Source organism: Eschrichtius robustus, chromosome 12 (assembly GCF_028021215.1).
Source record: "Eschrichtius robustus isolate mEscRob2 chromosome 12, mEscRob2.pri, whole genome shotgun sequence".
In the NCBI taxonomy this organism is placed as follows: Eukaryota; Metazoa; Chordata; class Mammalia; order Artiodactyla; family Eschrichtiidae; genus Eschrichtius; species Eschrichtius robustus.
Window position 1 is genome coordinate 101,394,477 of NC_090835.1, and position 22,617 is coordinate 101,417,093.

At 37.1% G+C, this 22,617-nt stretch overlaps 1 protein-coding gene across 1 annotated transcript in view; it reads left to right on the plus strand.

Annotated features, from left to right (window-relative positions):
• LOC137774129 (uncharacterized) overlaps positions 1 to 22,617 on the plus strand; it is a gene marked incomplete at its 5' end in the record, with an annotated part of 281,651 nt that overhangs the window by 27,977 nt on the left and 231,057 nt on the right. The window contains 1 exon segment of the mRNA XM_068559236.1: positions 874 to 984. Coding sequence (XP_068415337.1) covers positions 874 to 984 — 111 coding nt within the window.

The following is a 22,617-nucleotide window of genomic DNA, read 5'->3' on the forward strand; positions in this document are numbered from 1 at the left end:
ACACGGCTCAGAGTAAAAGGGAGAAAAAATAGAAAGAAAGAAAGAAAGAGGCTATAATATAGTGAAGTAAAATAAAGCTATTGTAAAGCAAAGCTATACAGACAAAATCTCACCCAGAAGCATATACATATACACTCACAAAAAAAGGAAAAGGGGAAAAATTAATATATCCTGCTCCAAAAGTCCACCTCCTGAATTTGGGATGATTCGTTTTCTATTCAGGTATTCAACAGATGCAGGCACATCAAGTTGTTTGTGGAGTTTTAATCCGCTGCTCCTGAGGCTGCTGGGAGAGATTTCCCTTTCTCTTCTTTGTTTGCACAGCTCCCGGGGTTCAGCTTTGGATTTGGACCCGCCTCTGCGTGTAGGTCACCTGAGAGCGTCTGTTCCCGCCCAGACAGGACGGGGTTAAAGGAGCCGCTGCTTCGGGAGCTCTGGCTCACTCAGGCGGGGGGAGGGAGGGGTACGGAGGAGGCGGGGCGAGCCTGCGGCGTCAGAGGCCGGCGTGACGTTGCACCAGCCCGAGGCGCGCCGTGCGTTCTCCCGGGGAAGTTGTCCCCGGATCACGGGACCCTGGCAGTGGCGGGCTGCACAGGCTCCCGGGAGGGGCGGTGTGGAGAGTGACCTGGGCTGGCACACAGGCTCCTTGGTGGCGGCAGCAGCAGCCTTAGCGTCCCCTGCCCGTCTCTTGGGTCCGCGCTGTTAGCCACGGCTCGCGCCCGTCTCTGGAGTTCGTTTAGGCGGCGCTTTGAATCTCCTCTCCTCGCGCACCAGGAAACAAAGAGGTAAGAAAAAGTCTCTTGCCTCTTCGGCAGCTGCAGACTTTTTCCGCGGGCTCCCTCCCGGCTAGCTGTGGTGCGCTAACCCCTTCAGGCTGTGTTCACGCCGCCAGCCCCAGTCCTCTCCCTGCATCTGACCTACGCCCGAGCCTCAGCTCCCAGCCCCGCCCGCCCCGGCGGGGGAGCAGACAAGCCTCTGGGGCTGGTGAGTGCTGCTCGGCGCCGAGCCTCCGTGTGGGAATCTCTCGGCTTTGCCCTCCGCATCCCTGTGGCTGCGCTCTCCTCCGCGGCCCCGAAGCTTCCCCCCTCTGCCACCCGCAGTCTCTGCCCGCGAAGGGGCTTCCTAGTGTGTGGAAACCGTTCCTCCTTCACGGCTCCCTCCCACTGGCGCAGGGCCCGTCCCTATGCTTTGTCTCTGTTATTTCTTTTTTCTTTTGCCCTACCCAGGTACGTGGGGAGTTTCTTGCCTTTTGGGAGGTCTGACGTTTTCTGCCAGTGTTCAGTGGGTGTTCTGTGGGAGCAGTTCCACGTGTAGATGTATTTCTAATGTATCTGTGGGAAGGAAGGTGATCTCCGCGTCTTACTCTTCCGCCATCTTCTCTACGTCCCCCTATTCTCACTTTTTATTGCTATTGTAATGGTGAACTGACACTTAGAAAAAGTCAAAGCGTTTAAATGGAGATGGGGGCTGATCCCAGCTGTGGTGAGTGTTGCTGGCTGAATCCCTTCTCTTAAACTATTTATCTATACCTATTAACTTATATGAGGACTGGGTTGGTTGCTTCTTGCCCCAACATTATAGGGCCTTGTTGTGGTGGTGAATACAAAAGAATCTAGATCACAAAAAGATATTAAAGGAATTTACTAAGAGGTTACCATGTGGATGGGTCTGTTAAAGGGATTACTACCTGAAATCCCATCAGACACAGAGATCCTGACAGCCCATGTGCATCTTGGAGGGGACAAAAAAAAAAGAAACAAGAAAAAAATTGTGCAGAGTGAGAGAATGCTCTTAGTAAACTCTGTGACACCTTGGGGCCCCAAGCACACCTACTGTAGGACCACTTTTTTCCTCTCCAAACAGAACAAGACACAGAGCGATGAAGAATTTGCCTTCTCACTTTGCAAAAGCATTGTGTGTGCTTGTGTGTGTGTGTGTGTACGTGTTGGCGGGTGTGTCACAGAGCCCAGCTGGACCAGCACCACTTTCCTGCCATGATTCTGATGTGAAAGTGATGAGAAAATCACTCACGGAGTCTACCTTTAGTTAGCAGGATGTGACACTGATGTCAGTAATGCCACCATCACACCTGCAACAATAGGGAGTGTCATCCTAGGTAAGTCGCCCTGGTTAAGCTCTCTTAGGTGAGCTTAGGTAAGTTACTCACTGAGGACTTCCAGAAGTACTTGGAGGAGAACTTTGCATTTGGCTGAGGTCTCATGATGAAGGTAGGAGCCTGTGAAATCTGGTGATTAATGGGACCGCTTATTATTGCTCGCTAATCGGTCCACATGAGGTAGGCTGGTCCTGCAACCGTGTCAGAAGGATGCTACAGCTGATGTTTCTAGTACAAGGCAACTGAGACAGCAGGGCACCTCAGGGCATGATGAGATTATGAGGGGTAGCACCAAAGAGCAGTGGTGGGCTGCAGGGGACACACACTCTTGGGGTCAATTGGAAGATCACATTTCCAGGGTCGTGCAAATGATAAAATATTATTTTTATTGTTACCATAGGGCAATTTAGTGGCTTAAGTATATAAAGCTACTTTAGAAATATTTGGGCTGACTTTTTATATCCCATTGATACTGGAAAGCTGTGGAAAAGGCATTATGAAATGACTCAGCTACAAGAAATTATCCAGTCAGGAATAAAACTAATTAATTAAGTACATAGTTATAAGAGATTTAATCACAGAGGAAATCCAAGGAAACAGTAATACATTGTCTTTCAAGTAAACATTGAATTAGAAATAACATAATTTAATTTTCCTTTTTAGCATCAGGAGGCAGTGTTTTCCTGGACATTTCTTAATATGTATTGTATGTGATGTACCTGTCCCTAATCAGTTACAGGTAACTAGGTTTTCCTTTGAATTTTAAATATAAACATTCCATACATTTAGCATATTCAGTTAAGAAACCATGCTTTAAGGACTTTTTAAAATGGCTCACGTGTAGTATCCGATGGCAGTCAGGGAAAATTATTTTACGTTTTCATCTTGATTGTAACAATAAAATAAAGCATTTAGAGTAGTGGTGGATTAGGCATGTTAGCCTGAATTAAGCGTCTTCCAGGGAAACATTCTGAAAAACTTGCCAGTGTGTATTGGCAGCTAACGCTACTTTTCTAAATTTTTTAAAACTGCCTGGCATTTGGCAATGGGCATGAATCAAATATGACTGTATGTGTGAGTGACACTGAAGTCTGAAGTCTGACTCTTGAATATGAGAGACAATGTAAAAATGTAAAATCTATAATAAAATCTCTATACATAAAAGATGCATTTCATAAGATACTTTAACACATTAGCCAGTGTACATTTTTCTGTAAGCCAGAAACATATATTCTGCTCTGTGGTTAGTATAGGAAACTTTTTGGAGGGAAAATGGATTTTTAAAAATCACTGAAGACATTTACACAAGCTAAACTTCTACTTTTTTACTTAACCAACATAGTAGCTCATCTATCATTGCTTAAATACTACATTAAATATAAGTTAATATATAACGAATATTATAAGGTGGAAGAGAAGAGAACAAACTACTTCATAGTGGAAAAAAAAGCAATAGTGATTTTCCGCATGTTACTTCAAAGGAAATGACAATGACATTGTCATTTTTATAGTTTATAAGTGTCTGTAACATTCAATGCCTTTTCTAACGTAAGCAGGAAAAATACCATATTATTATAAATGTGAAAAGTGGTTCTAAAGAGTAGAAATATAATTTTACAAACTAAAAGGCTCATGGAATCCTTTTCAGTTTTAACATTTGGTTAAGCCTATACAAGAAAATTATACTATGTAATTTGCGGCACTCAAATTTCTCATTATTTTGCCTCCATTTTATTTATTTACCTTTTAAGTCCTCCTTGGTTGCTTGACATACATTCTGAACATCCCAGAATGTTCAGGAAACGAAATGGTGCAGATGGAGGCGTTCTTGCCAAGGCTGACGGGCATTTCAGGAGAGACAGGTTACCATCTAGAATGAATAAACACATTTTAGTAATGTTATCTTTGCTCTGTAAACCTAATCCAATCACAATCGTTTATTGTTCATTTTGGCCAGAGATCTTCTTACCTATAGTAAAACAAATGAACATTTCTGAAACAAAGATATTGATGAAAGCATTTCTTGTTTGTTTGTTTTAAAGCAAAGCATGTTACTTTTTATATAGTAACTTTTTAAAATTTTACCATATTGAGAATGCCACACTGAACATGATTTTATTGTGTATAGTTTTGAAACAAAACAACCACATCAGATTGACAAGTGATTTAATAATTCCACCCTCTTCTTTGACCAATTAGTCCCATTCCCTTATAGATGGGTTCCTTGTATAACCAAACTTCCTTCAGAAACTCAGCCATCAATTTTACACCAGCAAATGAAAATCTGTGCTGAATAAGAAGTGAGAATACTACATGGTTTTCAAGAGAAAGGAACTCCCATATTTAATATTAAACACTTATATTAGTACTTAAATAAATAAGATACTTATGCTTTATTCCATGAGCTCACTTACAGAAGGGCCATATCTTTTTTATTTTCATCACCAAACACAGGACCTGGCAGGAAACAAATTTTACCCCCATTAAATGCTTTTTGATGAATGAATGAATGAATAAATGCTACAGATAACTGGCCGGGCAAAATTATCATGGATACTACTGACATATAAATACTCCTTGATATGAATTTTCTCTAATACAGTTCTAATGTCATTACGTGGAGTGTTATGATTTGGTTTTCCATGCATATCATCTAAATTACTTTTAAGATATTTGTGTTGTAGAGTAGAGAAAAAGGCTTTTTATTTTTTCCAGATTTATTGAGGTATAATTGACAAATAAAACTGTAATATTTTTAGAGTGTACAACATGATTTGGTAAACATTTGTGTTTTTGTTTTTGTAAGAATCCTTAAGATGTACTCTCTTAGCAAATATATAAATATTTGTAAAACACAGTATTAATAATTGTAGTCACCATGCTGTACATTAGATCTTCAGAACTTATTCAACTTATAACTGAAAGTTTGTAACTTTGATTAGAATCTCCCAATTTCTCTTACCTTCTACTCCTGGCAACCATCATTCTACTTTGTTTCTATGAGTTTCTATTCTACTTTTTTTTTTTTAAAGATTCCACACATAAGTGATACAATACAGTATTTGTCTTTTTCTATCTGTTTTATTTCACTTACCGTAAAATTCCCAACAAATTAGTTATAGAAAGAATGCACCTCAATATAATAAAGCCATCTGTGACAAGCCCACAGTGAACATCATACTCAATGGTAAAAAGCTGAAAGCTTTCCCTCTAAGATCAAGAATGAGACAAAGATGCCCACTCTAACCACTTCTATTCAACATGGTACTGGAAGTTCTAGCTAGAGCAATTACATAAGAAAAATAAAAGACATCCAAATCAGAAAAAAAGGCTCTTTAATAATATAGTAGCTAACATTCACTGCATATCTACTGATACTATTCTAAGAACTTTGCATAATTTAACCTCACAACTGCCCCAAGAAGGTAGTGTTATTGTCCCCATTTTATAGAAGAGCAACCTGAGGCACAGAGAGGCTGAGTAACTTGGGAAACGTTCTACAACTAATAAGTTGCTGAGCCAGGATTCAAACTTAACAATCTTAACCATCACACTATACTGTTAGTGGCAGTTCACAGTGTTCAAATTTTATATCATTCACCTGGCACATTACATTTCGGAGGGAGTGAAATTCCAGGCCAATTAAATGCTTTTGACATTCTTTAAATTATTCTGTAGAGAACGTAGACCAACATATTTTATAACATTATTGCATATTGTATTTGGTTAAACCAAGAAAAACAAAGTTGAGGCATATTTACAACAGCTTAAAGACTCAATGACATTCCTTGTAGTTGTGCTGGCAAAACAACATCCAAGAAAGAATGAATTACAAAATAATCATTCATTTATTTTTGAAAATACAGAACATTTAAAAAATTTGACTAATATCTTCACCCTACCTACCAGTGAATTCATACCTTACATACCTTCTCCCACTTTAAAAAAAGGACTGTCATTCCCCCAATATATGCCACATTTAAAAAAAATTCTTGTCCACAGTCCCTAGTTGGTCACATCTTACTGTCATTTCCTTGGGGAAGCCCAATCGTACATGTGTCTCTTCTCACAACTTTACTTGTATTTTCTGAGTAAATGGCGTATCTCTTTATCATGCTCTTCCTTTCTGGAAGTTAGGAATTTCATTCTGTTTGTTTGTGTGTCGTTCTACTCAACACCCAGCCTGGAGTTCAATATTTGCTAACTAGATATTTATTGAACGGACATTTGATACATAACATATTGGAGAAATGAATAATTGCAAAAAGATCTGAACCTTTCACTTCCTAAATTATAGTTTTATGAAGTCAAGAGTCCATTTAGACTTGTCATCTAAGACTAAACAAAGTGAATCACAGTATAGTCATGACTGCATGTTGCCACTCTTCTTTGTATTCTTCACCTCCAGCTGCCATAACAAAATACCATACACTGAGGGACTTAAACAACAGATGTTTGGTTTTTCACAGTTCTGGAGGCTGGAAGTTTGAGATCAGTGTGCCAGCATGGTTGGTTTCTGGGGCGAGCCCTCTTCCTGGCTTATTGATGCCTGCTTTCTCCCTGTATCCTCACATGGTAGGGAAAGAGAGAAAGGAAGTAATCTCTCCAGTGTCTTTCCTTAAGAGGGCACTAATCCCATCATGGTGTCCCTACCCTCACGACCTCATCTAAATATAATGATCTCTCAAAGGCCCCTTTGTCCGATTACAATCACACTGGGAAATAAGGCTTAAACATATGAATTTTGAGGGAACACAATTCAGTGCATAGAACTCTCCTTTAAAAAATACTAGATTTTCATGAAAACTTTTCTACATAGATCCTAGCTCATGAAAAATTCGTTTACCCTGGGTACTGAAGGATGGGCTCGTTTCACAAATGTTTTAGCTGAAGTGCTTCTAGTGGCTGAGTGCTTCGTTTATTTTAGGATAGAGCTTTGGATGGGAAAGAAGCCCAGGGCTGAGAACGAGCGCTGCTCAGAGATGGGTGGACTGCCAGGGCTTTGAGAAACTGTAGTCCTTCTTGCCTATCAGAGACCCAAAGTGGTCTAAATATATTCCTGGAAGAAGATTTTGACATGCACTTTTAGCGAGAACAAAGTAAGATAAAATTGCTTATCTTATTGCTAATATTTAGAGACTTTTCTTCAATCATTTGAAATTTGATTTGTACCATAATAATTCTGTGCCATCTATCAATTTGGAAAGGATAAAGTCTTTCAAAACATGTACTGAATAGGTACCATTTTTGCTATTTAGATGGCTCATTTGTAGTGTTTAATCTGTTAGAATATAGAATGGTACAAGGGAAGATAGTTTGAAAAGGAACAGAAAATAAATTTATATTCATGTCATTGAAATTTTCTAGCAAAAGAAGTGATATGACTCTAGGTTTCTCTAAGTGAAAATTTAGACTACCTCATTTCCAAAGAAAAGTGAGGTGAAATTTGTGTGTGTGTATGTGTGTGTGTGTGTGTGAGAGAGAGCGAGAGAGAGCTGGAGAGAGAGAGAGAGAGATTGACTTAGTGAAATTGCTAGAGAATCATTAAAATGAAAAAAAGGAGGTATATGAAAAAATATCTTAGTGAAAACGTTTTGATGCTGTGCCTTATCTATCAAGTTCGTTGAAATGTGAGTTCTATGTAGAATTTGCACAAATCCAAGGAAAATGCTAGGATGCTCAAGCTTCTAAATCCAGGATGTTGTTTATATTTACAAAGACCTCCCCAACAGGAACTGTTAGACTGCAGGAAACCTCATTTTCAATATGTCTGCATAACACCAATAAATAGTAACAAAAATTATATCTGGATATGGAGAGAAATAGCCTTCTTAACGTTCACCTCCTATATCTTTTTTCTGTAATAAGTTTGCTGACCACAATGCTCATTAGTGGTACAATAAAAAGGAGCTACTGGTAAATAATAACAATTCTTTGTATTTATACGGTGCCTTTGATCAGAGCACCTCAAAGCTTTCATGACTCATTAATCTGTGAAATACATCAGTGAAGTATAAAGGCGTCAAGGATTATTACCCTCTTTTTGTAAACAGAGAAACTGAGGCATTTGCAAGAAACTATCCCAAGGTCATTCAGTGATTTGATGACAGAGTCAGGGATAAGATCTATAAACCGGATCTAATTAGAGCAAAGACAAACAGTGCTCAACAAAAACCAATAGCTTCCGTGAAATCGCTGAAAATTTTTATGCAATGCTTGGAAACAACATTGCTTTAAAAGACACCCTTTTTATTTAGTTTTCGTTTTGAGTGATTTCTTCCATTTAGTAATGGAGACCTCGCCACAGCTTCCTATTTAGATCACTTAATATTGGGCCATTTCCTTGAGACCTCTCTGGCTTGCATTTCTTCTATATGAAGAAACAGTATATGTTTCTTACAAAACAGTTTAATTACTAATAGAAAAAAAATGAAAATAACTTTATATATATCTATGTATGTCAACACCTATAAATATTTAGTCAATTAAATATCCATCTGTCTATCATCAATTGATTTGGAAAAACTATTCTACAGAAATATATTGTACTCTACTTCATTGCAATTTCCATGTGAATGAAGGTTAAAGGCATAAACCCTGCAATATTATTTTTTTTTTCCAAAGCCAACTGCTCAGTTCCAATTAGAAACGACACTCAGAAGATGGCAAATCACATTTTCCTCAAAACTTGTCTCATAAAAACAACTCATTGTGTGGTTTCTCGGAAGAAAAAATATTTATTTTTTTACATGATTATTTTCTCATTACCCCTTTACTCTGTTATGACTACTTAAATTTTCAAAGGGTTGTGCCGTGGGACCCCTGTGGAGTGCAGAGTCTGGAAGGGAAGGGATTACCTTGTTTGCACACACACAGAGAATTTTGTATTTTATGTCTTTGTTCCTATTCCCTGTTTCCTAGTACAGTTGACCCTTGAATCGCACGGGGGTTATGGGTCCCCTGAAGAGTGGAAAATCCATGGAATCAGGAGTCAGCCCTCTGAATCCCCAGTTCCACATCCTAGGATTCAACCCACCTCTGATGGTGTAGTACTGTATTTACTGAAAAAAAGTCCTCGTATAAGTGAACCTGAGCAGTTCAAACCCATGTTGTTCAAGGGTCACTGTATACATAGTAGACCTTCAAGATTGTCAGTTGATTTCCTTGTTATTTGGCTGGACATTTACTTTTCTCATACTATCTGTTTTGTTTTTATGACATACCAAGGCTCTCTGGTGTTTTTCAGATAAAATCCAATGTCACTGGTTGTTTAAATGTGGTCCGTCAACCTCTCTCAGGATACTGAGATGCTTATTAGAATGCACATTCCTGGGTACCAACACAGACTTACTGTCTCATAATCTTTGGGAAAGGAGTCCTAGAATCTATAAACACAAACCCTCTAGGAGGTTTTTATTCACATTAAACTTAAGATCTTTTCCTATCTTACAATTATAGATAATACTTCTACAGCACTTACCATGTGCTAGGCATTGTTCTAAGTACTTCATATATAATAACATTTAATTCTCATAGAAATTTTTGAGATGTTATGACTTAAAAAAAGAAGTATCTTGCTAAGACCATGAATTCCTATTCTCCATATACATTTGTAATATACTAATTGTAAATGAGATAAGACAACATCTATAAAATATGAGGCAGCATTTCAGATTTAATTGATAGGAGGTTATAAAAGTAGTATAAGAGTTCCTGATTACCCTTCACTCAGATTGAATTGCTTTTTAAAAATTACCACAGGAGTGGTAAAATTATTTAATTGAGATTTTTTTTTTTTTTTTAGCAAAGAGGTAGCTCTTTTTTTAAAAAATAATTTTATTTATTTTTGGCTGTGTTGGGTCTTCGTTGCTGCACGCAGGCTTTCTGTAGTTGCGGCGAGTGGGGGCTACTCTTCATTGTGGTGCATGGGCTTCTCATTGCGGTGGCTTCTCTTGTTGCGGAGCACGGGCTCTAGGCGCACAGGCTTCAGCAGTTGTGGCACGTGGGCTCAGTAGTTGTGGCTTGCGGGCTCTAGAGCACAGGCTAGACAAATTTGTTCTCAAGGATGTTTTGGGGATAAACAAGGAAATGTGAATATGGACACAGTATTAGATGATACTAAAAAATTAGTGTTGCTACAGTAATCAAGGCAGTGTGATATTGGTGAAAAAATAGACAACTAGATGAATGGAACATAATAGAGAGACCAGAAATAGACTGACATAAATATAGTCAACTGAGTTTTGACAAAAGAGCAAAGGAAATTCAATGGAGAAAAAATAGTCTTTTCAACAAATGGTGCTGGAACAACTGGACCTCCACATGCCAAAAAAAAAAAACACCAAAAACATAAAACCTAGACACAAACCTTACATCTATCACAAAAATTAACTCAAAATGGATTATAGCCTAAATGTAAAATGTAAAACTATAAAACTCCTAGAAGATAACACAGGAGGAAATCTAGCTATGGCAATAACTATTTAGATACAACACCAAAGACAACCCAGGAAAGAAATAACTGATAAACTAGACTTCAATAAAACTAAAGCCTTCTGTTCTGTAAAAGACAGTGTCAAGAGAGTGAAGAGACAAACAACACACCAGGAGAAAATATTTGTAAAAGACATATCTGATAAAGAACTGTTGTCCATAATATATAAAGAGCTCTTAAAACTCAATAATAAGAAAATAAACAACATGATAGGCATTTTGAAAGAAGCTCTACGTTATATGTCACTAGGGAAATACAAATTAAAACAACAATGAGATATCACTACATACCTATTAGATTGGCCAAAATCAAAAAGCACTGATGACATCAAATGCCATTCTTTGCTGTGGGGAGTGCAAAATTGTACAGCCATTTTGGAAAACAGTTTGGCAGTTTCTTACAAAACTCAAATACTCTTACCATATGATCCTGCAATCACTGTCCTCAATATTTACCCAAATGAGTTAAAAACTTAGGTTTACACAAAAATCTACACATGGGATGTTTATAGCAACTTTATTTATAATTGCCAAAACTTGGAAGCAATCAAGATGTCATTCAGTTGGTGAATGGATAAATAACTTGTGGTTCATCCAAACGATGGAATATTATTTAGCACTAAAAAATGAGCTGCTAAGTCTTGAAAAGACATGGAGGAACCTTAAATGAATATTACTAAGTGAAAGAAGCCAACTGTAAAGCCTTCATAGTAATTCCAACTATATGACATTCTGGACAAGGCAAAATAGGGAGACAGTAAAAAGATCCATGGTTAGGTGGGAGGGAGGGATGAATAGGCAGAGTACAGAGAATTTTTAGAGCAGTTAAACAGATCTGTTTAATACTATAATGTAGATATATGTCATTATACATTTGTCTAAACCCATAAAATGTACAACACCAGGAGTGAACTGTAATGTGAACTATGGACTTTGGAAAATTATTGTGTCAGTGTAGGTTCAAATACTGATGGTAAGGGAAGTGTGTGTGGCAGGGGAGGGGGAACATTTGCACTTTTGGGATATGGGAAATCTCTGTACTTTGGGTGATAATGATGTGTCAGTGTAGGTTCATCGATTTTGACAAATATGCCACTCTGCTGGGGGATGTTGATAGTGGGGAGGCTGTGAGTGTGTGAGGCCAAAGGTATATGAGAACTCTCTGTATTTTCTACTCAATTTTGCTGAGAAAATAAAACTGCTCTGAAAAATAAAGTCTATTTTTTTAAAAAAGTGCTAATTTTGTAATGTGTCATAATGACATTATGGTTATGAAAAAAATGCTCTCTTTTAAGAGATGGATACTGCAATATTTAATGGTGAAATGTCAAATGTCTTTAATTTGCTTTAAAAATTTCAGACTTTGTATATATATATATATATATATATATATATATATATATATATATATATATAATGGAGCAAATATGGCAAAATTTAATCATTATTAAATCTAGATAATGGGTATGTAGTGGTTTCGTTATATAATTCTCTCTACTCTTTTATATATTTTGACATTATTCAAAATTAAAAGCAAAAATAAATACTTTTATGCAATTACCACACATTAATTTAGTTTTGAATTCTGTTGAGACAATTTAAGTCACCAGTCCTCGACTCTGGCAGAACATTAGAATCACACGGGGATTAATTAAGTTAGAATTTCTGGATAGTGGTAGGGGAGTGGGTATTTTAAGAAGCTCAAATATGCATCAAGAATTGAGAACCAGTGGTCTAACTGCTCTATTCCCGGTTTCTGAAAATAAAGAAAATGATGTAGTGAACAACTTTTTCATGGTACCCACACGCTCAGTTATGTAACTCTCAGCTATTTCTAGCCATAAGTCAACAGTAGCGTGGTAATCTCAGCTTCCCAAACTCTAGTGACCATAATAATTTCCCACCAATGTGGTCATATATGACTGATACATAGATGGATGGATAGATAGATAGATAGATGATAAATAGACAGTAGATAGAATTTTAATATATTGAACTTAAATTTATTGAGTACCAGGCATTGGGACAGGAATTTTTGTTACCTCTTTTTCTTTTTGCACATAACCGTGGGAGATAGGTGTGATGATCCCCATGCTTTAGGTGAGGAAATCGAAGCTGAAAGCTTGTTTTTCTTTTCTCATGTTTCACCCAGAATTCTCAGATGCCCCTGTACCCTTTCCTTGACTCCTCAGAGTTTCTTTTATTCCATTCTTTGAGGCAGATGCCGTAGCATTTTGCTGTAGGAGGTCACATGGGCGTACTCTTTTCAATTCTTGTATCTGTGGCTTCTTTCATTCCTCATGGCTTTCCTTTCGGCTCATTACAACTCAAGTCTCACATTTGAGAGAACTGACTAAAATATATTTAAATAGCAGACCATTTAAATTATTTTTAAAAAAGCAATTTTCCACTGTAGATTTAGAAGCCAACAGATCTATTTTAGCCAGCATAATTTCTGATTAACTAATTTAATCTGTGCGAAATTACATAAGCAAACCTGAAACAAGACTCCATCAATTTTTTGCCTTTGGATGTAACATAATATTTTCAAAAACGAACCGAATAGAGTAATTAGCCCCCAGGCAGAGCAAATGACTCTAATAGACATCTCCCACACATTTCTTTGGTGGAAAGACCAAAAATGAAAATAAAAATGTGGCAGCCCATGGGTTAAAGCCCTGCATGTACCCTATTAAGTAACAGTTTGGAATAGCAATACAAAGAGTTACCTTTTTAGAAGTTCAAAAAGAGAAAAGAATTGATGTCTTCGCGTTAGGCTGCCAACAGCTCTCTTCTGATGGACTGTTGATTTCAACAGTGCTTGACTGCCTGTAATTGCACGGAGAGACTTTTATTTTTCAGTTCTTTAGTTTATTCAGTTTTTATTTGGTTTCAATTCCATTATTTGTGGCAGAATAAAATCACAAATAAAATGTTCTAATTGTACTAGGTGAGAATCAACCTTTTATATTTTGAAAAGGAGAAATGATCTATGAAGATCCATCCTTAGGAGGTAGGAGGTCTGAGTTCTGGGCCCCAAAGTTCAGACTAGCTCCCTATTACTTGGGAAAAACACTCAAGCAGTCTGGATCTTGGTTTTCATAGTTGCATAATTAGAGGGCTAGATTTCATCATTTTAAGGTTCTCTTAGTTCCAAAAACGTTAATGATGCTACCTTATATTTAAATATAATAGTTATTAAAGAGATAGCAGATAATCCCCAATTCATGATATGGTGAAGATTCTCTTTTTTGTGGGTTAATTATATTTTACATCAGTATTTCTAAATTTTGTGGGCATTAAAACCAACTGGGGTGCATGATAAGGTGGGCGCTCTGATTTGTTGGGTTTAGAGGGTGACTAGGAACCTATATTTTGAGTAAGTTCCCTAGATTATGCTCCTGCAAATTGTGCTGTAGAGTAGAAGGGGAGCACAGGGAGGTGGGGCTCGAAAGCTGTCAGCCGTCAAACGTCATAAAAGGAGTCAGACTCTTGAGTACACCTGAATTTGCTTACTTTGGGGTTAATTTGCTTTTTTATTTTTTTCAGTTTTAAGGTGAAAGCATATATTGATTTTTATGTCTTCCCTACAATGTAGACTTTAAGTGCTCTAAATTTTCTTCTCTGTACTTTTTTGCTGTATTCCACTAATTTGGCATGTTATGCTTTATCATTTAGTTCAACATGTTTTTCAATTTGTCTTTGACCTGTGGGTTCTCTGGAAGCATGTTGTTTAATTTCCAAATATTTGGGGAGTTCTAGATATCTTACTGTTGTCGATTTCTAATTTAATGCAGTTGTGATCAGAGAAAATACTCTGCGTTATGTTAATCCTTTGACATTGATTGCAACTTGTTTTAAGGCTCAGAATATGGTCTATCTTACTGAATGTTCCATGTACCCTTGAGAAGACTGTACATTATGCTCTTGTTGGGTGTAGTGTTCTATAAATGTCAAATAGGTCAAATCATTCGATAGTACTGTTAACATTTTTTACATTTTTACTGATTTTTTTTGGTCTTTTTCTATGAATTATCAAACTCCCCAAGTATGACTGTGAATTTGTCTCTTTTTCCTTTTAGTTCTGCCAATTGTTCTTTCATGTGTCTAGAAGCTTTATTATTACACACATACACCTTTAAGATCGTTGTTTTTCCCTTTAATCGTTATGAAATGCCCCTCTTTATCTTTGGCCATACTCTGTATCTTGAGGTCTAGTTTGTCTGATGTTAATATAGTCACATCTGACTACCCATGCTTAGTGTTGCATGGTTTTTATTTTTTCATTCCTTTACTTTCAAAATTTTATGTGAAAGGTATGTTTCTTGTTAATGACATATATTGGGTTGGCCAAAAGGTTCGTTCAGGTTTTTCCCTTAACGTCTTATGGAAAAACCCGAACGAACCTTTTGGCCAGGCTGAATAGTTTGCTCTTAGTTTTTTTATTTAGTCTGACAATCTCTTCCTTTGTATAAGGATATTTAGACCATTTACATCTGTTAAAATCACTAATATGCATGGGTTTAAATATATTATCTTGTTATTTGATTTGTCTTGTTTGCTCTTTGTTGCTCTATTTCTCTTGCTTTTTTGAGGGGTTTGTTTTGTGCTGAATCAAGTAGGCGGATTTTTCTTTTTTTGTATCCATTTTATCTATTCTATTGATGTTTTTATCATGCCTCCTGGAGATTTTTTTCTTTAATCGTGTTCTAGAGATTACAATAGGTATCTTAGTCTTACTTATCATAGTCTGCCTTCAAAAATATTTTGCTACTTCACAAAAAAATTTAAGAATTTTACAATAGTATATTTCTAACTGTGAAATCCCATGCTTTGTGCACTTGGTGTTGTATATTTTACTTCTATAAATATACTATGACCTCCAATACATTGTTATTATTATCATTTTACTTCAACTAGTCAATAGACATTTAAAGAAACTGAAAGACATATATCTTTAAAAATATAAATGGTAAAACATTATAAAGGTCTCTCCCAGGAGTGAATAATAATTTTCTGGATTTTATTGGATTATGCTTTCTTTTGACTTTAGCTCTGAAATAGGCTATAAAAAAACTGTGATTGTGCAGATTATCCAACTTTGTTTTATTTGGGAGGGACGTTCTCTTGAGACTTTTTTGACTTAAGTAGAAGCAAAAGTCTCTCTTGCCTGAATCTTCAAATTCTCATTTAAATTTTTTTCCTCTTTACCAAACTATTATTTCAAATCACCCTCAGTTTAAAAACGGACAAACAAACACTCTTCCTTGACCATTTATCCTTTTTTTTTTTCTGATGGCCGTAAATATTTACCCTCCTCATCCCCTAAACTAGAAAGAATAATATCCCCTTGCTTTCTCCATTTCTTTCTCCTATTAGTCTTTTCTCAGTCCTCTAATGTTTAGTTTCCAGTATGGCTACTGGGATAGTTTCTCTTTCTATGACCTACAGTTACCAAGTCAATCACTTTTAAATTCATATTTTATTTGAGCTATTGCATTCAAAACATCAGAAACATTTTACTTTACTGAAACTCCCTGATTACTTGCTCTTACGGCCTCTCTTACATCTCTAGGCCCTCTTATTCAGTCTATCTTTATTTTTTTAAACTGTTTTTTATTGGAGTACAGTTGCTTTACAGTACTGTGTTAGTTTCTGCTGTACAGCAAACCGTCTATGTTTAAAATGCTGTTTTTCCTCAAACTCTTTCTAACCCAGATTCTTTTTTTGCTCCATGCATTTACCGCAGGGCATCTCACCCAGTACAACAGCTTCAACTTTCATCTGAAGACTCAAGTTTTTATCTCCAACCCAGGTCGCTGTCCTGCTCTCCAGAGCTGTGTACGAAACTGCCTTCACGGCACCATCACTGGTTTCCCCTGCTTTCCCCCCACCGCCCCGCTCCCACCACCAACCTCCTCTTCTTGAATTCTTTATCTCATTGAAAATCACTCCATTTTCTATGTGGTTATCCAAACTAGAAACCTGGAAGTCACTCTCAATTCCTGGCTTGTCCTTAGTCACATCAGCCATCCAGTCCTATTCATTCACCTCCCATGCATTTCTGTAATCTCGCTCCTCCTCTCCAGCCCCATGGCCACATCCCTAAGGTGACAGCCCTGCCACCTTGCACTGCACTATACCTGCTTCACCCGTCTCTCTGTGGTGTCATCAGTCCTGCTGCCATGACAATCTGATCTGATTGCTTCCTGTTTGAAATCTGTAACTGCTTCCCCATTATCTATAATGCCTAGCACAGAAGAGACACTGAATAGTTTTGAAAGCGTGAAAGAAAGGTCAAACAAAATTACATTGAAATATATTCAATGAACTATATATTGACCTTCTGTTCTCTCACCCTTGTCAATTTTTCCAACTTGACCTCATACTTTTCTGCCCTTCACCTTTCATACCCTAGCAATGATCAAATCTTTCATGGTTGCAGAAATAAGCCTCCTTGCCCTTGACATGTTGTCCCCTTTTTCTGAAATATTTACCTATTGACGTCTCCCAGAGAAAGCCAGGTGGTCCTTTAGTTCTAACCGAGTTTGGAGAAATCTCCACTCAAGCACTTAATTATCTGTTGGCTTCCAGATAAGAATTTCATAAATGATATGATCCTAAATGGGGAACTTTACCTTTTTCTACTGAGTACCTCAACATCTAGGAAATTGTCTGGTATACAATAAAAGCTCAAAAAAGTACAAAGAAAAGAGCGTGAGTTCAAACCAGGTTATAACATAGTAAACTACGAACTGGTAGTGACGTAGGAAAGCCTGTGGGGTTGGATTACTTATTATTTATCACAGTTACTTTTCCTTGACTGGGAGGAAATCATTTAAGATTGGAAGCACATTTAGGAAGGCAGGGATGGGGGGGCAGATGATGTTTGGAACATAATTTTTCTATTTTTATTTTCCACTTCCATTGTCAAAGAGGTAATGAATAAAGAAAGTATTGGAGAAAAATAGCTGGAGACGTTGTTGTTGAGGTCGACTAGCTATACACTAAGGGTTGAATGTAAACAACTATGAGGAAATCTCATAGTTCAGACAACAGGGGGAAGTTTAGCTGATTTTAAAGCTTGCCAGAAGGCTTTGGACAGTCGAGGTCAGATCAACACCTAGAGGCAGTGTAGGTAAAGGAAAGTGCAGGGAATTACAGAGCAGAGAGAAAAGTCAAGGACGTGTCAGCAGTAACACAGTAGCCGCTGACTCGATGGGACGGGCACTTTTCTTACTCTTTAAATGTTGCTTTACTTTATGTCTTGGTGCATTTATGAAACCAATAGAGTAATCAGGCACGTGAATTATGAGCCTTGTGACTTTAGTAATGAGTTAATTTTTTTACAACACACCTATACAGATGAATTGTGAACGTTAGTTCTTGCGTGGTCTGTTTCCTTGGATAATGCTGTTGTCCTGTCTTTATCCATCCTTAGTGTACCACCTGAGGCAGCGATAACTGAGGCATCCCAGGCTTGGTTCCTGGGAGGGAGTGGCTGGTCTCTGTGAGGCTGTCCTAGTGTTTCTAGATTGAAAAAAGATGTGAATTAACCAGAACAATAGGAAAGCCTGTGGGAATCAGTCATAATATCTTTAGGTAAAACAGGCGAAGACGTTTAACCTATTGTTTTCAAAACTGTAAGCCAGACAAATGGGCTCTGTGCCATGTGATAAAAGCATAAGAAAAAAAATTTACCAAGTTACAAAAGAACGTACTTGACTGGGAATCCTGCTATGCCATGTTCCACTTGTGTGGTCTGAAGCACAGCCCATTGTTTGACGATGCGCTGTAGCTCAGTGTTATCTGTAAAACAGTGGGAATGACCCTCGCCTTCTTACTTCATAATGTTGAGAAAGAGAAACGTGAAAAAGTATCTGAAAAGTGTTTTTTGAATAATATAAAGTGCTACATAAAAGTCAGTTATTATCATTGTGTTAGTTTCATTTTTAAAGTTTAACTTCTGGATTCACCTAATTGTACGTTAGGTGGAGTTCTTATAAATGACGTTTGGTTGTATGACATAGAACAGTAAGTCAGGGGTGTGACATGTAGGTGAGAGCACAGGCTCTGAGGACAGAGAGACTGGAGCTTGAATCTCAGTGATACCATTTCCTACTGTGTGACCTTGAGCAAGTTGACGTCTCTATGACTCAGTTTTCCATTTCAGTCTGTGAAATGGGAATAATAATAGTCCCCATATCAAAGATTGATGTGAGGTTTATATGAAAACAGAAAATAAGAGGGATAATTCAGGTAAACCCTTCATAGAGTGCCCTGGTCATCATAAGCATATGATTAGTTCTGGGAAGTTAGTTCTGGGAAGTAAAATACCCCAAGGATTCTGGATGAATGGTTGTGACCTTGACAAAGATTTCTGAAAAGAGCTGGTACTTTGGTGAATATGAATTTTGTAGAACCAGACAATTTCTCCTTTTTCTTTATCTAAGGCTGCTAGATTCCTAGGATGTCCCCATTTAGATCTGTTTCCTCAGCAGTTTGTCATTTTTCACGTAGACGACCCTGCCAAATGCTGAACAGCTCCTGACTACTTCCTTAGCCAGGAGTAGCCCAGAAGGGACAAATGGACAAGCATGAAAGATGTTCAGCCAGCATTGTGGTGGGTGGGAAAGGCTTCATTCATTCATTCATTCATTCATATCCCTGGACTCATCTTACCAGATGAAAACAAGGAAAACAAATGATAGAGTAACAAAAAAGGCTGATACATATATATATATTTATATATGTATATATATTTATATGCAAATATATATTTACAGAGTCCAATATCACCATGGTGTAACATAATAATTGTAATGATGAATAATTAAATTAGACATGGATATTTTACTATTTACTAACTGTCATGATGTATTCCAAGTACTTTATATATCTTAACTGATTTATTGCTCACATTATAAAATAGATAAATATTATCACTTGCACTTTACAGATGAGGAAACTAAGACTCAGAGATCTTAAGTAGTTGCCTAAGGTCACACAACTAATAAGAGCAGACTGGAATTTGAACCTAATTGACCTAGCCATGCCCATACTATGAAGCAATAGAACTAATCTCAGCTAGTTGCTAGAGAAATTTAAGAGAAGAGACAAAGTCATATTGAGATAAAGCAGAATAGTAGAACATCTGACAAACTCCAGTTTCTACCAAGTGAAACTTCTGACAGTTCAACAGACAAAGATGAATGAGGTGGGAGATTTGAATTATTGTTTAAAATGTTAATGCACCCAGTGTCCCAAGAGGATGATCAGTGAAGTTGAATTAATTAGTTTTGGAAAAATACAAATGTGGACATTCCCTTTTCTGTGATTCTATGGTCCTAGATCCGAGATGATTACGTAATGGATTGGAACCAAAGGAATGCATTGCAGTGCATTTTGCATGTTAATTTTGTTTTAATGCCTTTGGTTTAAATTATTCAAATACACACAACCAGGTATGCAAAGTTTAAGGAAATGTGCAGCTTTACGGGAAAACAGAACATCATGCTGAAAGTTAATGAGTAGTCATTCACAAGTACACCCATTGGGAGAAAACTTCATCTAGTGGTCTGGAGAGATATATTAAGGAGTTTGTATTATTTATATACTAATATACATTACTAATTAATTATTAATCAATTAATATGTATCTATATACTTTATATTAATTAAAGATAAACTAAAGGTAGTTTGTCAAATATTCTTTGGTTTCCAAAATATGTAGCAAATTTTGGAAGATTTTTAAAAAATGAAATAAATGGTGGAAACTTAAAATTAGGCATATGGACTCTGCTGTGAAGGTAAAAAAAAAAAAAGGAGAAATAAAATAAGGCCAGAGCTGCAGAACTGAGGCATATGACTGCGTAGAGCATGGATTTATTTTCTTGTAGAAGAATGCATCCTCTAATAATTGCCCCACTGCAGTTAAGTCAAGAGAAATCACGATATTAGAGCCATCTGGGACCTTTGGTAAGTCTCCCCAGCGTCCGTTTTAATCTGTTCTCTTCCAGGTCATATTCCAGTGTTATTTAGCACTTAGTACATTGTCAAACAGTGGACAGGCACTGAAATTGTAAACGAATGGTTACATAAATGAATGATTTTAGGTTGCTAAAATCCATATGTGATGCTTTTTCTTAAGTTTCAAATGTCCTGTACTCCAATCTGATTGGATTTCATAGGTCACGTGTTCAATCCGTGAGCTCCTCACTGGGCTACAACCTGAGATCATGCTAATGGGCTGCATCCTGGATCACGTGTCCAGCCTGGCGGTGGGGATGGCTTCAGTTTCCCTGGCACAAGGGCTCCGTACACTCACCGTCCAGGAACGATAATACTCATCTTCCAATTTTCTCTAAGGACTGAAGATATGTATTTCCACTTTGTCATTAAAGTAGCTTTCCAGCTTTCCTGTGGGCCACGTTCCTATTCCCGGCCTTCACTTTCTTCTTTCTCCCTGAAAATGCCATTTTACTTCTTTTAGCATGTGTAATGATCATCGCTACCTATAAACATTTTGAGTGATTTGGATTATTGTCATTTTTGTCATTAATATATAATTGTTGAAGGACTGGGTGATGGCTGATGGGAATTAGAAATGCAGAAGCAAGAATTTTAAGAATGAGAAAGGGTGGGGCGGGTGGCGGAGGAAGGGTGTGGATTGCGATCTGAAGCACATGCATAGGCAGTTTGGAATCCCCCTGAAATAACCTCAGAAGATACTGTTTTTCTAAAAATCTTAACCAAAAGAGAGATATGTAAATATCTGATCTTTTCAGTCCCCCCCCCCCCCCCCCCCGCAAGGTGATTAAAGGAAAGTAAATTGCAGCATAACTACAGTGCTTTTAAATGTAAAAATGTTTTATTGCTGAACAGTGTAAATATTAACAGTGCAAATGTTAACAAAATGTCTCTTTCTAAGGGAGTTGAATGCCTACCAGGTAACAGGTATCAAGCATGAACTACTTTAACAAAATCTTAGCAGCTCTCCCTGCCTCTGTTCTGTCTTTGCGCCAATCCATTCCAGAATTAGTGTTTAAGGTGTAACGATGAGCATTTCATTTCCTCAGTCAAAAACCTTAAATAGCTTTTTGTAGGTGTTTCCTGCTCAGGTAATTATTTTTTGAGAGAAATATCATGGCGTAGTGATGAACTTGTGTTTCACAGTCAGAGAATAATGGATTCAAATAGACTCTAAATCTTATGACATGTGGTCTCAGACAACTCAATTAAGCTCTCAGGTTACCAATTTTCAGTAAAATGGGGATAATAATTCTTATCAAATAATGTTGCCACAACCATTGTGTGTAATTAAAGAGCCCGATCCAATAAATGGCATTAAAATAATAAAAATATTAGCTATTAAATCATATAATAACAATCCAGTACTCATTATCCATATAATAACAATTCCAGTCAGGAATTCCCCATTTTATCTGTTGACTTCTTTTTACTCATTCATCACTTAATCCTATGCTGCAGATTAAATGTATTTTGTTGCACACTTAGTCACAATTTTCTTACGGACAAGGGTTCTTTCTTGTATTGTCTATGTAATAGGGACTCAGAAATATATGCTAACATTACAGAAGAAACATTTACCAAGCACCTAAAATGTAAAAGTCATTTTGTGTGAAATGAAGACACTGAAAGACCAGAACATACATGGGTGCTTGTGTGTACGTATGTATAAAATATGTCACCATTGTTAAAAGTGATTCTCATTTATTTGGTGTAGATGCCAGAGGGTCCTTTTAAGATTTTACCTGGTTCTGTAATATAATTTAGAAATCATCTCCATCTATGATTTCAAATCATCTGTTTTCACTCCTCTGTTCATCTTGCTACATGTTTTAGTTCTATTATTTCACTTAAAATCTCTCCATACTTGAAGCTTCCCAATGATTCTCCTTTTCTATGATAAAACCCTCAGTAAGCATGCCATCCAAGTTGAACTACCAGCCCGCTCATCCTCAGTGAATATCAAGCTCCTTCCTGAA